The sequence below is a fragment of the Sinocyclocheilus grahami genome, unplaced genomic scaffold, assembly GCF_001515645.1.
Source record: "Sinocyclocheilus grahami isolate Dianchi unplaced genomic scaffold, SAMN03320097.WGS_v1.1 scaffold228.1, whole genome shotgun sequence".
Taxonomy (NCBI): Eukaryota; Metazoa; Chordata; class Actinopteri; order Cypriniformes; family Cyprinidae; genus Sinocyclocheilus; species Sinocyclocheilus grahami.
Window position 1 is genome coordinate 363,476 of NW_015505407.1, and position 15,181 is coordinate 378,656.

General features: G+C 36.5%; 1 protein-coding gene across 16 annotated transcripts; it reads right to left on the minus strand.

Annotated features, from left to right (window-relative positions):
- Positions 1-174: 174 nt before the first annotated feature.
- Positions 175-12,856, minus strand: tcea3 (transcription elongation factor A (SII), 3). Of its 16 annotated transcripts, XM_016288024.1 has the most exons (23): positions 12,633-12,856; positions 11,859-11,921; positions 11,419-11,522; positions 9,512-9,622; positions 9,143-9,307; positions 8,961-9,056; positions 8,055-8,144; positions 7,399-7,482; positions 7,175-7,282; positions 6,981-7,070; positions 6,622-6,711; positions 6,387-6,485; positions 6,225-6,278; positions 3,892-3,951; positions 3,655-3,720; positions 3,498-3,569; positions 3,299-3,358; positions 1,948-2,108; positions 1,780-1,836; positions 1,514-1,668; positions 786-932; positions 349-420; positions 175-243 (listed from the first exon to the last, which is right to left on the minus strand). In XM_016288024.1, the coding sequence occupies exons 1-23, from the start codon at positions 12,699-12,701 to the stop codon at positions 235-237; spliced, it is 2,082 nt and encodes a 693-aa protein (XP_016143510.1). In that variant the 5' UTR covers positions 12,702-12,856; the 3' UTR covers positions 175-234. The 16 variants fall into 16 exon arrangements, with proteins under 16 accessions (XP_016143510.1, XP_016143511.1, XP_016143512.1 ...); XM_016288025.1 differs by lacking the exon at positions 8,961-9,056; XM_016288026.1 differs by lacking the exon at positions 7,175-7,282.
- Between the last annotated feature and the right edge of the window lie 2,325 nt (positions 12,857-15,181).

The following is a 15,181-nucleotide window of genomic DNA, read 5'->3' on the forward strand; positions in this document are numbered from 1 at the left end:
AGCGTACCATTTAAACAGATTTACATTTCCTTAGTAATGAACTTTCACTTCAATTATGAATAAACAGAACACATTCTTTGCAATGCTGTGTTCCTCTGTAAAAGTTAAAGATTTAATTTACATATTATAAATTTAGGGCCATTTGCTGGTAGAATAGAACATTATATTACTTTATCTTCCAAAAAAAAAGGAGGAATCCTACATGGTCATTGTTCTTGGAGTTCTTGCGTCAGGTTAGCAGAACTAGAAAAAAAGGCACTTGTGTTACTTACATTGTTCTACTGTACAATGCTTTGTTTATAAATACCGTACATAGCAAATACATAAGATAAAACATAATTTTCTGACCTTCCAGCGATTACCACATTCATTGCACAACACAAAGGTGGTCATTGGCTCATCAGCACTGCGGGTTTGCACCTGTGAATGTACAAAACATTTATCGGTATATTTATTTTCACAAGAAATGAAAGAAACAATGATGGAAGCAGGTATTAGTTCATTAGCACATTTAATTTTCCTTCAATAAGAGAGAGCTCTTGTTACAAGGGAACTTTTTAATAAGAATTTTCTTTAAATGACCACAGGCTCATTTAATGGTTCAAGCGGGTTCTTTGTAAAATCTGCTCAAGAGGACTCTCAATTTCAAAGGTTCTCCAAAAGGACAACTTTAAAAACCTTTTTAAAAAGTGCATTACTCAGACTATGACTAGTCATTCTACTAGGTTCTTATGCACTATACATATCTAAAGCTAATAATCCTAAAATAAGTTTCACTGATGTACCTGGTTGTAGGTGCAGTTTTTCTTCTTGCATTTGCCACACTGCAGCAGGTCAGTGGAGGTTCCTCCAGTCTTTGCCATTTGATGTTCTCGAATGGCCTCCTGGGTCAACACATTCCTCAACAGTTTCAGCTCATCACTAGCCATCTCCTACAACAGCAAGAGCATACTGTTATTTATAAACAGTAGATCATGCATTGACTTCAGATATATCATCTTTCTGAATGGAAAATATCTGTTTGACAACATTTAATTTCAAAGGCTAACATTGCATTGTAAACAAATATTTATATAACAATATCTTAAAACACTGGTTTTATTGTTTTAAGCATAAATATAATACCATTTTGGGGAAATACCTAACTTAATTTTAAGATAAAAATTTGAGGGCAGGTAAAATTAATACTTTCAAGAATCCATTAAAATCATGCAAAAAAAAGTAGCGTATATTCTCTGAAAACAACTCTTACAAAATTATATTTACATTTTATATTTATTATTATATTTTAATTTTTTTTTAAGGAATTCTGGATATTTTTACTGGAAAACATAAACAGTGATTTAAAAAACTGCAGTATAATAATGCCTGTAAAGACAAACTTAGATTTTGAGAACAAACTTGTTTTTCAGAAATCAGGAGGAATTTTTGCTGAATAACACATTTTAACCTGTAATGCATAATTTTTTTAATTAAATTCAATTATTTAAGAGGTCCAAAATGTGCAGTTCACCTCAGCAGTCATGACGGCGATGCGACTCAACTCGATGGCTCCAGCTAAGACATTTTTACGCAGATTGGGATTTTTGTGATCTTTGAGATTACTTATGCGGCTGCGAACTCTGTTCTTGTATTTCATGTCTGTGGCTTTTATCTCCTGGTAGATATGTAGCCAGAGGAAGACTGTTAAGGAGATCACTTTGCAAACATTAAACAATATTTTCAAGAGGATTCTGCACTTAGTTTGACTTAGTCAACACATATGTTTACTAAGGATATGATCCTCAATTTCTGCCGCCATGCCCTCACAGTTTGCCCCATAGTCTTTGTAGTCATCTAAGAGAAAAAGCATATTGTGAGTATCATCTGTGCAATAATGGGCATCAAAACCATATATGTCAGCATGTCTGTGTGAGTGTCAAGTGTTTGTCATTATATTTTATGTACCATCTGTACGTAGAGCAGCGGTCACCATTTCGATGCATTTGTCCCTGATAGGATCCCCGGTTTGCAGGTGAGGAGATAAAGGACCCACACCGGAGCTCAACGACGGGGAAAGGGGGCTTGTGGGTGTTGTGGGCGTCCTTGGTGTCTCTGGTTTACTCTTGCTGTATGTGGAATACAGGAAGGAGTCTTTAGTTCTCTAAATGTCCATGTGACAATAGGAAATGAGAATTCTATTTCATTTAAACTTGAAGCTGGATTACACTACATGACTTTTGTGCAGATTTATGCCCCGATTTACAGTCTGGAGGAGTGAACTCTAGATGCCAAAAGTCTGCAGATTTGGTCAGTCGGAGTTGATAGATCACAGAAAATCACGTTATGTATGATGGGAGTATGATGGAGAATTTAGTATACATATTTTTTTAATTTTTCATACACCTCCTTGCAATAAGGCACATTTTTCTGCATAAGTTTGTTGTCTTTGGAACGACTTGAAGGTCTGGTAATGTATGTGATCCTCAGTCGTTTAGTGTATGATTTCGAGTTTTTCCTCTGTAACCATTTACAAAGTTGGCAACTATATGATGCCTTATCAAATCAACTTTTTAAAAAAGTTTTTTAGTGTATTCCAGCTTTAAACCTGGTCAGTGTTGAAAATCCTTTGTTCCTGGTCAAAAATTACCAGCCTTTTAAAACTTGATTGTAAATCTTGGATCTAAACTTTGTCAACTTTTTTCTTTGAAAAAAAAACAAAAACATTATTTGGTATTAATATAGCATGAGAAATTTGTGTAATTTTTTTGTAGGCCAATCATTTTTGACAAGGAACACCACAAGGTGAGGAAAGGAAAAAATACCCCCCAAAAGTACAAAAATATAGGTTTTGGGGAGGAAGTTATACCCCATGTATGCAAAGTCAGTAAGGTTTAGTCCAATGCGATAACATTAACTAGCATTTTTGGGAAAAAGAAAACCCTCTGGGTTAAAATGACCAGTACAAAACATGAGGGTTAAATTTAATATAATTTATAAATAACATTTAGTGTGAAAGTCATGGACTAAAACAACAGACTTAAATTGTACTTTTTACAATTAAAATCTCAATAGTATTATGTATTATCTGTATAACAATGTTATTTTTGTGATTTCTTGATTTATCATATGAATGGATTTTGTGGTGTATTACAACGGGGACACTGAGCTGGCAGAATTTTAAGTATATTTGAGCCCATCCAAAAGGATGAGAGTGAGAACATAATGCCACCATTGGCAAAGAACTCCCTGAAGATTAATAAAGCTATACGGCATGCTGGTCACAGCTAAATGAGGCTACTGTAATTTTAGTTCTTGCCTTTCACTAGATTTCTTGGCCCGAGGTGAGCTGCCAGACCTTGAGTTAGTAGAATCTCTCCTGGAGAAATAAGACATGAGAGTTTATAGTAAACATCCTGTGGTGAACATGAATGAGATGCATTTTTGTAAAAAGAACAGTAAGTTTAAATACTTTACTGTTGCATTACAAAACCAGCTGCATTACTATCACAGGTTACCTCTCCAATTTAAGTTCACTTGATTGTCGTTTCAAAAGGTGATGGCTTGACTTGGAGTCGGTAGAGTCCTTACTGCAGTGAAAGTGTAAAACACAAATGCCTGAAAATATCATACATCTTTTCAGCATTTTTAATGGTGAGTGATGCATGAGCAGACCTGTCTCTCCGTCCATCCAAGCTGAGCTTTCTAGAATGGAGCTTTTTGGAATCTGTGGAGTCTTTTCTAGAAATAAAAGTAGAATTGGGAATAAAGGTGACAATTTGTATTGTTTTAATGAACACAAAGAAACCAGGAGTCTTGCAAATCGCCACCATCCTCAAACTCCCAAGACAAATGAGGAATTATGCATGCACTTCTGTTGCCTTCACTCTGTTGCAAAACATTTATTTGAACCTCTCAATCTTGATCTTCATTGATGGTCTTTTGAGTGGTTTACTGTCTCTTGTGTCTTTTCTGAAAAAGAAGCATTGTCTCAGTGCTATGGAATGGTGACCAATTAATATCACCACAAAGACTTCAAATTAAATTCAAATTATAGTTCTGTCATGACAACTCTCGGAGGGATTGGCATGGTAATGTACATGACAATGTATTTGGTCTTGGCGGAATAGATCTGCTACGCTGCTGCTGCTGCGGCAGAGCAAGTACCGAGATTTGCTACTGCCAATACATCCACAACATGCTGCTGTGAGCATGTAAGAAATATTGCTGCTGCAAATATACATGAAATAACCCTTGGATTACACTACATGACTTTTGTGCAGATTTATGCCCCGATTTACAGTCTGGAGGAGTGAACTCTAGATGCCAAAAGTCTGCAGATTTGGTCAGTCGGAGTTGATAGATCACAGAAAATCACGTTATGTATGATGGAGTATGATGGAGAATTTAGTATACATATTTTTTTAATTTTTCATACACCTCCTTGCAATAAGGCACATTTTTCTGCATAAGTTTGTTGTCTTTGGAACGACTTGAAGGTCTGGTAATGTATGTGATCCTCAGTCGTTTAGTGTATGATTTCGAGTTTTTCCTCTGTAACCATTTACAAAGTCGGCAACTATATGATGCCTTATCAAATCAACTTTTTAAAAAAGTTTTGTAGTGTATTCCAGCTTTAAACCTGGTCAGTGTTGAAAATCCTTTGTTCCTGGTCAAAAATTACCAGCCTTTTAAAACTTGATTGTAAATCTTGGATCTAAACTTTGTCAACTTTTTTCTTTGAAAAAAAAACAAAAACATTATTTGGTATTAATATAGCATGAGAAATTTGTGTAATTTTTTTGTAGGCCAATCATTTTTGACAAGGAACACCACAAGGTGAGGAAAGGAAAAAATACCCCCCAAAAGTACAAAAATATAGGTTTTGGGGAGGAAGTTATACCCCATGTATGCAAAGTCAGTAAGGTTTAGTCCAATGCGATAACATTAACTAGCATTTTTGGGAAAAAGAAAACCCTCTGGGTTAAAATGACCAGTACAAAACATGAGGGTTAAATTTAATATAATTTATAAATAACATTTAGTGTGAAAGTCATGGACTAAAACAACAGACTTAAATTGTACTTTTTACAATTAAAATCTCAATAGTATTATGTATTATCTGTATAACAATGTTATTTTTGTGATTTCTTGATTTATCATATGAATGGATTTTGTGGTCATGAATCACCTCGTAGCAGATCTATACAGGTGGAGCTGGGGAAGGTGGAGGGTAGGGCTGCACGATAAATCAAATGCGATTGTCATGCGCATTTTGTCAGTAAAGCCGGTTCTGTAATCAGCAGTAAATCTTCATCACGTGCTTTCAGACGGAGCAGCATTTACTACACAGAGCCGTAGTTCACGGACAAGTGATGCAAAAAAAAAACAACAAACAAAAAAAAATTCACAGATGATATTATTGCACGATTATGAAATCGAAGAAATCGTTCGTGATAATGACAGCTGTTTGCATAGCTTCTCAGTGAACTACGGCTCTGTGTAGTAAATGCTGCTCTATCTGAAAGCATGTAAAAATACCACATTTAATAAGATGTTTTTATTCCAAACTCACTTCATAATGTCAGTCGAGTGTTTGAATCAAATCCTTCTGTGAGATGATGTGGCTTCTTACACAAAATAAGGCACGCAACATATTTCATAGTATTCTAAGCGGTGATAAAAGCACTGCATTATAAATATACTTTATTTTAATGAAAATTATAATAATAAGAACTCAGATAAACCATATTTTGTCATAATCGTGTGTTTATTAGTCACGTTGAATCAATAAAAACAGTTAAATCTTCTGTTTATCCAGCTACAGGCATTTCCTGGGATTCTTCTGCGAGGCATATTTGGAGTTTCAGCGCGAGAGCACCCTCTGGCCTTCGGATGGAGATTTACTGCTGATCACAGAGTTGTGCTTCACTGAAAGATATGCATGACAATCGCAGCTTCGGTCTAATCGCGATTTCGATTCCATTTCGATTTATCGTACAGCCCTAGTGGAGGGTTTCTGAAGCAAGCTGCAACTGCTACGGCAAGCACTAGTCATATATTTGAATGTTGAGCAGCGAGCTCATTGGCTACCGATACAGGAGAACCTGTGCCATGTGATGATGTCATTAGGTCAGATTGAGTTAGACCTATCGGACTGCGCCATCTAGGAGTTTCATGCCAGAACTCTGTATTTCACTCAACAATGGCCTTATCCAAGGGTTAGTATTCATCATGCTTCTGACCTATCTTTCTCATTGTGTTCAGAGGTCTGTCGCTTTGGGTCTGATGTGTCTTTCCTAAAGTGAAACAGCTTTTGTTATTTTTCAGATGATAAAGAAATTAAGTAAAAACACAGATGCACAGCTTTTAATATCAACATGCTTTTCAGTTTGCCTGACCCTAACCTTTCTTTCTCTTTGTCTTTCTTTGTGTCTAATGAGGGACGTTTTGTAGGTGTAGGAGGCTGAAGATGGAGAGGAGCACCGGGTTCAGCGGTTTCTTTTCTAAGCAAAGAAAGTCACTGATTATTTATGTGACAAGGAACATTGTGCATAGTTAGAACACAGAGTTACGCTAAAATGATGCTGCTGGGACTGAAAGATTGGCAGTACTTTGTTTACTCAAAAAGACAACACCAACCTCTCTTTCTTCATCTCACGTTTCTGAGGAGGATGTAGATGAAAAGGTAAAGGAGGAAGAGGGGCATTCGGATCAGGTGCTTTTTTTGCCCTAGGCAACAAATATACAATTTAAATGTGGCATTACAAAGAGAAACTTGAAGCACATGTTGTGATACTAGGTCATCTAGTGAACCAAAATTTATCATTTATAATTTTCTATCAATTGAATGCTGAATAATTTAGAGCAATAACTGCTATTTTGCCAAACAAAACAAAACTACAGCAATAATAGGTTATTATACTGTGCTTTTCTATTCACTGACAAACCCTCTTAATCACAAAAGAGGACAATGATCTTGAACTCAAAGGTGCTCAGACCTTTCTTTGGGCTCTTCTATTGATAGTCGTTTGGGAGGAGGAGGAGAAGAAAGAATAGGAGGAGGTGGTAAAGTTTCAGGAGGATCTTTCCTGTGAAGATAAGATATTTGGTGGTGACTCCTTATGTTAGCTAATGACTTCAGTTATTATAAATAATACAGATTCTTAACACATTCTTGAGTGTAATCCCTGACATTTCTTTCTTCATGTCTGATGAACGCTTAGGGATAGGAATAGGAGGAGGAGGAAGTGGAGGATGAGGGTGATGATGAAGAGGAAAAAGAGGATAAGGTGCATCTCTCCTGCATGAAAATAAGCAAGTCCCATTGAAATGTTGATTCAACATGAAGGAGATTGCAATATAAAAGCAGATGTTTTCACGTCACACAGTGCATGCACTTCTAGCACAATGTCCAACCTTTCTTTCTTTCCATCTATGAAGGGACGTTTATGAGGATGAGACTGAAGAGGAGGAGACTGTAAAGAACCCTGAGTGTCTTTTCTGTACAAGAGATACAAACATCCAAATTCAGCATTAAAACTTGATATACACTACTGTTAACAGTTTGTTGTTGGAAAGATTATTTAAATGTTTATTAAAGCAGTCTGTTATGCTCATCAAGGCTGCATTTATTTGATCATTTCAATATAATTTTAAAATATAATTTATTCCTGTGATGACAAAACTGAATTTTCAGCATCATTACTCCAGTCTTCAGTGTCACATGATCATTCAGAAATCATTCTAATATGCTGATTTAGTGCTCAAGAGATATTTTTCATTACTATAAATATTGAAAACAGTTTTGCTGCTTAATATGAAAACTGTGATACTTTTTATTCAGGGTTATAAAATATAATAATTGTATGTCTTTACTGTCATTTTTGATCAATTTAATGTGTCCTTACTGAATAAAAGCATTAATTTATTTTTAAAAAAATGTACTGACCCAAACTTTTTAACTGTTGGTAATATGCAATATACCCAATAGACTACATCAGAAAACAAAACCATTTGCACTTCAATGAAATGTTTTTAACTGACACATGTTTATGTATGCAAAACGCTCTGACCTCTCTTTCTTTGCATCTATTGATGATCGTCTTAGAGGAGGGTGGGAATTGATTGAAGCAGGAGGGAAAAAATCAACAGGAGCATCTTTCCTAAACAAAAATAAAAATTCATCTTACATTACTGTTTCCACTTGTACCCTGGACAACCAGAGCACCAAAAGAAATCATGGCACCAGAGTCATGCACCATTCAGAACTGAGAACAACTTTTTGAGTTAATTCCTGAATTTGAATTGATGTAGCAAACATGATGCAGAAATGCAGGTCAAATTGAATCTAAGGCAGATAGAAATTCATGTGTAGTGTAATGTTTCAAGTATTTAGCTATAGGTTTGGAGAAATACACTACCTTTCAAACTTTGGGGTCAGTAAGAATTTTTTTTTTTTAAAGAAATTAATAGTTTTAATCAGAAAGGATGCATTAAATTAATCAGGTGACAGTAAAGACATTTATAATGTTACAAAAAATATATATTGCAAATATAGAGCATAAGAGACTTTCTTCAAAAACTTTTAAAAAATCTTACTCAGCCCAAACTTCTTAACTATAGTGAATGTCTAATCAGTTAACATAAACATGTATTTTACAATTCAGTGAAAAAAAGACGTTAGTCAAAAATTTATGTTGCAATTATTTTTGTTTTGTTGTGTAACCAATGAAATTCCTCCGTTGTGTGACTATGTTGATTGTTTTTAATGTAGTAAATTCCACTTCCTGTCTAATTTAAATTTAATTCAACATCCTGTTGGACATTAATTGAAAAGCCAATTCTTAAATTCCACCTACAGAAGAACCACACAGTTGCAGAAAAAGTGCATAATCAGAAATGGCTGCACGTTTTGTTATGTGGTATAAGTGGTTCCTCCTAACCAGTCACATGCTTCAACCGCATGCACAAGCCCTAACCTCTCCCTCTTCACTTCCCCAGCAGGAGAACACTTGGGGGGTGGAGATGAATGCGTCATTGGGGAAAGAAGATGATCACTGTTCAATGCATCTTTCCTAAACAGAATGCACATAAAACTCCTCAATCTAATGGCACAGTTTTGCAGGGACAGAGGGGCTTTATAAAGCACTGGGCTTCTCACCTCTCTCGCTCCTTTTTATTGTTAATAGATTGTTTCTCTTTTTTCTGCTCACTTTCTCGTTTTTCATTCCCGAGCTCTGCTTCGGGTTTCTGTCTTCTGTGTTTTTCATCGAGTTTCTTGTTAGAGTTTATGTCTGGTTTAATTTCCATTGTCGACCTTCGTGGACTGACGAGATAAACAGGTTATACTTCATTACGCAAACAACAAGTCTTTACTCACTTCCTCTTTTGCAAAATCAATGTTAGTATAAAAAAAATAGGCCACCCTCTGGTATGTTTAAAGGAAGAGATTTCCAAAGCATTCAATTACACTGTACATAAGCTGTGTCTGGAATACTTCCATGTTTTACCCTGTTATCAGCAAACATACCTGGACTCTCTCTCAGGCAAGGTCCTGTTGGGTGACCCTGATGGCTTGCTTGGATGTTTGCCATTCTTCACCTCATTCGACCTCTCAGACTTTTGGTTTTGGGCTGATTCTGACAAAGACAAAAAGGCATAAATGCATAAAAACATAACATTTTAAGCCAGACCATATTATACTACATATGTGAATGACATGATAAAAATGACGCATTATGAACCTTTTTTAAATGAACCTTTTTAAACTTACACTTATATACTGTATATACACACACACAGTCGACCCAAAATTTATTCAGACACCTTCAACATTTCACATATTATCACAGTTTATTCACTATAGTTTAGAAAATGGTAATAAAATATGACAAGAACTACACTGTGTCAGAACAAATTCATCTTGATAATGTCAGATAACACTTAAGCAAAACATGGTCAGGTCAAAGTGTATGAATAATTTTTGGTCCCAAATTTTTATCAATTTTACTGGTAGTCCACTGTATGAATAATTTTTGAGCATAATATGTCAGTTTAATTTATTTTGCTATCCTCACTTACATAAATTAACTAGTGTCCTGCACCCACTAGCAAAAAAAGAAAAAAAATATACCTGGTGTCTGAATAATTTTTGGTTTTACATATATATACAGGTGCATCTCAAATTAGAATGTCGTGGAAAAATTCTTTTATTTCAGTAATTCAACTCAAATTGTGAAACTCGTGTATTATATAAATTCAGTGCACACAGACTGAAGTAGTTTAAGTCTTTTGTTCTTTTAATTGTGATGATTTTGGCTCACATTTAACAAAAACCCACCAATTCACTATCTCAACAAATTAGAATATGGTGACCTGCCAACCAGCTAATCAACTCAAAACACCTGCAAAGGTTTACTGAGCCTTCAAAATGGTCTCTCAGTTTGGTTCACTAGGCTACACAATCATGGGGAAGACTGCTGATCTGACAGTTATCCAGAAGACAATCATTGACACCCTTCACAAGGAGGGTAAGCCACAAACATGCATTGCCAAAGAAGCTGGCTGTTCACAGAGTGCTGTATCCAAGCATGTTAACAGAAAGTTGAGTGGAAGGAAAAAGTGTGGAAGAAAAAGATGCACAACCAACCGAGAGAACCACAGCCTTATGAGGATTGTCAAGCAAAATCGATTCAAGAATTTGAGTGAACTTCACAAGGAATGGACTGAGGCTGGGGCAAGGCATCAAGAGCCACCACACACAGACGTGTCAAGGAATTTGGCTACAGTTGTCGTATTCCTCTTGTTAAGCCACTCCTGAACCACAGACAACGTCAGAGGCGTCTTACCTGGGCTAAGGAGAAGAACAACTGGACTGTTGCCCAGTGGTCCAAAGTCCTCTTTTCAGATGAGAGCAAGTTTTGTATTTCATTTGGAAACCAAGGTCCTAGAGTCTGGAGGAAGGGTGGAGAAGCTCATAGCCCAAGTTGCTTGAAGTCCAGTGTTAAGTTTCCACAGTCTGTGATGATTTGGGGTGCAATGTCATCTGCTGGTGTTGGTTCATTGTGTTTTTTGAAAACTAACATCACTGCACCCATTTACCAAGAAATTTTAGAGCACTTCATTATTTCTTCTGCTGACCAGCTTTTTGAAGATGCTGATTTCATTTTCCAGCAGGATTTGGCACCTGCCCACACTGCCAAAAGCACCAAAAGTTGGTTAAATGACCATGGTGTTGGTGTGCTTGACTGGCCAGCAAACTCACCAGACCTGAACCCCATAGAGAATCTATGGGGTATTGTCAAGAGGAAAATGAGAAACAAGAGACCAAAAAATGCAGATGAGCTGAAGGCCACTGTCAAAGAAACCTGGGCTTCCATACCACATCAGCAGTGCCACAAACTGATCACCTCCATGCCACGCCGAATTGAGGCAGTAAAAAGCTTCTTCCAGTTTTTGATAAGGATCTTTGCCAAGTTGACAACATCCTCGTCTGTGCAATGTTTTCTTATTCCGTTGACAGACATGCCAATTCTTGTATCCTGGAACAAAGTAAATCTTGAACGTTAGACAAACAAAAGCATGAGGTATCAAGACAACCACCTACTGTGATGTTAACAAGAGCAGCTGCATTTATGTAACAAAATGTACTAATCTATTTGATGTATCATACCTTTTAAATTATTTGCAAGTCTTTCTTACATCATCATTTTAAAACACTCTATTACATTTCAAATTTAACTTTAATTATAATTCTCTCCATATTATTCTGACATGTTTTTTTTGTTTTGCACAGTCCATACTGATTGTGTTGTGTGTGTATAATTCCCTAAAGGAATCAATAAAGTATGTCAATACAACTGATCCAGCAGACATACCTGAAGCAGCTTCAGTGTCATGTTGAAATCTTTCAATTCTCTCAGAAGATCTAGAGCTCCGTCCTGCACGGACAGGGGGATAGATGATTCTTTTAGTATTTTTCAATTATTTAATCGCATAATAATTGTATTAATTTTGTTCTTAATATTTAGTAATGGTTTTTTTTATTTATGTATTTTTATTTTTTTTACATTAGAATAACTCAATGTCACTGCTGCAAACTCTCAGGCATTTTTGCATTTGTGTTCCAAAAATGCAAGTACTAAGTCATACTGGAACAACATCAGGGGGAGTAAATTATTGCAGAAGTTTCATTTTCATTTTTGTGTGAACTATCCCTTTAAATTCTGTGCCCGTGCAAGTATTTGTGTCGGCCAAAAAGCACACACCGTCTCCACGACCTTGTGCCATTTACTACAATGCATACATGCTGTTAAGAATGAACAAAAGGTGTCAACAAAACTGTCTATACTGATCACACTTTCGTCCTCGTTCTTGTCGCTGCCCTGAATAAACCTAAAGTAAATCTGCGCAATCCTCAGCCAACACCTGTAGCCACAAATGCGTCTCTGTAGTCCTATTACACACACATTAGTCTCTCACACTTGAAACTAAATTAAACAACGCTTGTGCACGCCTGTATCTGAATTAAATATTATTAAAACAGCATAAATACACATGCAAGAAAGGTTAAATGAGTTACTCATTAGCAGCATGCACAGAGATCGCACAAACAAACAGCGTGAAGCGTTGAGTCAAAATTGGGATCTCACCATGTTATTTCTAGACACCATCTTGTCTAGTCTTTTAGCAATCCGCAACAGGTCCTCCTCTCGCGTCATTATGTGCGCATTAATGTGCTTTAAGTGAAAACGTGATGTGTTTATAATACGTTATGTCACAGAAATCTTAATTCAGCTAAATGTACTAAGTTTAGTTCGCACACAAGTTTCTCCTGCACGGTCAGTTGAGCCGAGGGGGCGGGGCCTGCGGGACAGTCGGAGTTGTCAATCAATCCATCTGGATTTACGACAACTCCTAAATATAGACGTTACCAGGGGGTGATAAAAGTTGTGTTTTTTTAAGAACGACATTTGCAGCAGAGCAGACATGCTATGAACTTTGTAACTTGGGTCTGTTGTATTTTGTGTCTGTTTTTTTTTTTATCGCTTAAACACGTTTATAAGCATCATTTTCCAATGGGGACACCTTGTAGTAACGCTTTATGAAAAAGACATGTTGCTAATTTAGCATTCTTGCAGTCTGTTCTGTATGTTTACTGAATGTTATTTAAATGTTTATTGAGTAGTTCGATCTTATCGCTTAAACACGTTTATAAGCATCATTTTCCAATGGGGACACCTTGTAGTAACGCTTTATGAAAAAGACATGTTGCTAATTTAGCATTCTTGCAGTCTGTTCTGAATGTTTACTGAATGTTATTTAAATGTTTATTGAGTAGTTCGATCTTTCACAACTCTAATTTGTCTGTACATTTGCAAGCATATCACTTGCACCGTTATTAAGTCAAAGCATCAGACAGCGTGTGAAAAATAAATATAGTTTTGGGGCATTTGGTTTACTACACACACACACACACACACACACACACACACACACACACACACACACACACACACACACACACACACAATTCAACAGGTGTTACATGAGGTGAGCAGCAGATGGCAGCACTGTGTCATATAATATCAATATCGTGCTGTGGGAAAGCACTGCAGTGGACTCAAAATACATAAAACTTATTATTATTATTATTTCTTTTAAAAAAAGTTCACCCAGAAATGAATATATAATTTACTCACCCTCATTGAACACAAAACGAGATGCTTGGCCAAATGCTGGAGACTAACAGTCTTGGTACCCATTCACTTTCACTGCATCTTTTTTTCTAGACAGTTAAAGAGGCTGTCAACATCCCCTTTTGACGAATTGACATTTTATATTTCCTGTGATAATATAGAGAATTTTCATAGACATTAGCCCAGAACAAAATGCACAATTTGGCTTTATTTTGCAGTTTGTGGAAGGGTGATATTGGATTTTTATGAACCCTGCTACACTTTTCATCACACTCTTTCTGTAGGAACATTGTGACGTGGGGCCTGGAGGTTTTATTGTTATTCACTCAAATGTGCAAAGCATGTTTGAGAAGCTAAACTAAAGCTCATTCCATATGGGGTGACCTCAGATTACATCTGTCTAAAATAAGGCAGCAAATATATTGTGGCATTTTTCCCACCAAAATGTGCACAAAATGCACCCTCACCATCACACCAGGAACATTTCATGGACCTGATATATATAAATATTCACCACTTCCTCTTAACTTACCTTTATAAGTGTACTCTCCCTGTCGTCCACCAATGCCTTCATCCTAAATAACCTCTATGGCTGCATAAATTATATAAAATTATCAACATACATTTAAAATGTGCTGAATTACAGCAGGTTTCTGGGAAACAGATCTATCATTACCCTCTGCTAGCACCCCACATCAGTCAGCAACTGCAACCGGTTCTCAACAGCAACAGTCAGACAACAAGAAGAACTTGCCTGGAAGGCTTGGTTTTCAAGCCACAAAGGAAAAAGGAGGAGAAAAAAAGAAAAGACTGGTTTTAAAAAAAATGGTTTTCCCTTTGATTATCTCCCGCTTCAATTTTATGACAAAATAATGAATCCACCAGTACCCACCTACAGTGTCTTCTCAGAGAGTTTGCGGTGCCTCTACCGGTTATAGACACAAGACGCCGGACTCCGGCAATTATGGAGAGTCTGAGATGACATCAGACCAGAAAATGAATGATTTCACTGTGCTTCAGTTTTTTTAGGCGCAGAGAGCCCCTGTAATAAAATGCAAAGATGCTAGGCTGGATTGCCACGGCATGCACACCAGCCTCTGGTTAAGGGTGTATTTATAAAATCTCAGCAAAAGAACCGTTTTTTTTTTGGTTACGTTGGATAGTTCTGAGCATGTTTGTGTGGCAACATTTTTAAAGGAAATTATATTTTCTGAGGATTCGAGGCACTCGCATGCCATGGGCAGAACTAGTACACACTATGCCTGGTTGAAACAAAGGTGTGATTGTCATTACAACTAAGAACAGATGTATATTAAAGGAATAGTTTTACCCAAAAATTACAATTTGCTGAAAATGTACTCACCCTCAAGCCATTTGCTGACCAATGGATGGGTGTCGTCAGAATGAGAGTTCAATCAGCTGATTAAAAACATCAAAATAATCCACAAGTAATCCAAATGTCTTCAGTCCATCACTTAACATCTTGTGACGTGAAAAGCTGC

Coding starts and splice junctions, on each gene's coding strand:
- tcea3 (XM_016288024.1), bottom strand. CDS start 12,701: ATGACGCGAGAGGAGGACCTGTTGCGGATTGCTAAAAGACTAGACAAG. Junction 3,721..3,891: donor ATGAAGATCAAGATTGAGAG/GTTCAAATAAAT, acceptor TTTTATTTCTAG/AAAAGACTCCACAGATTCCA. Junction 3,359..3,497: donor AGTGAACTTAAATTGGAGAG/GTAACCTGTGAT, acceptor TTATTTCTCCAG/GAGAGATTCTACTAACTCAA.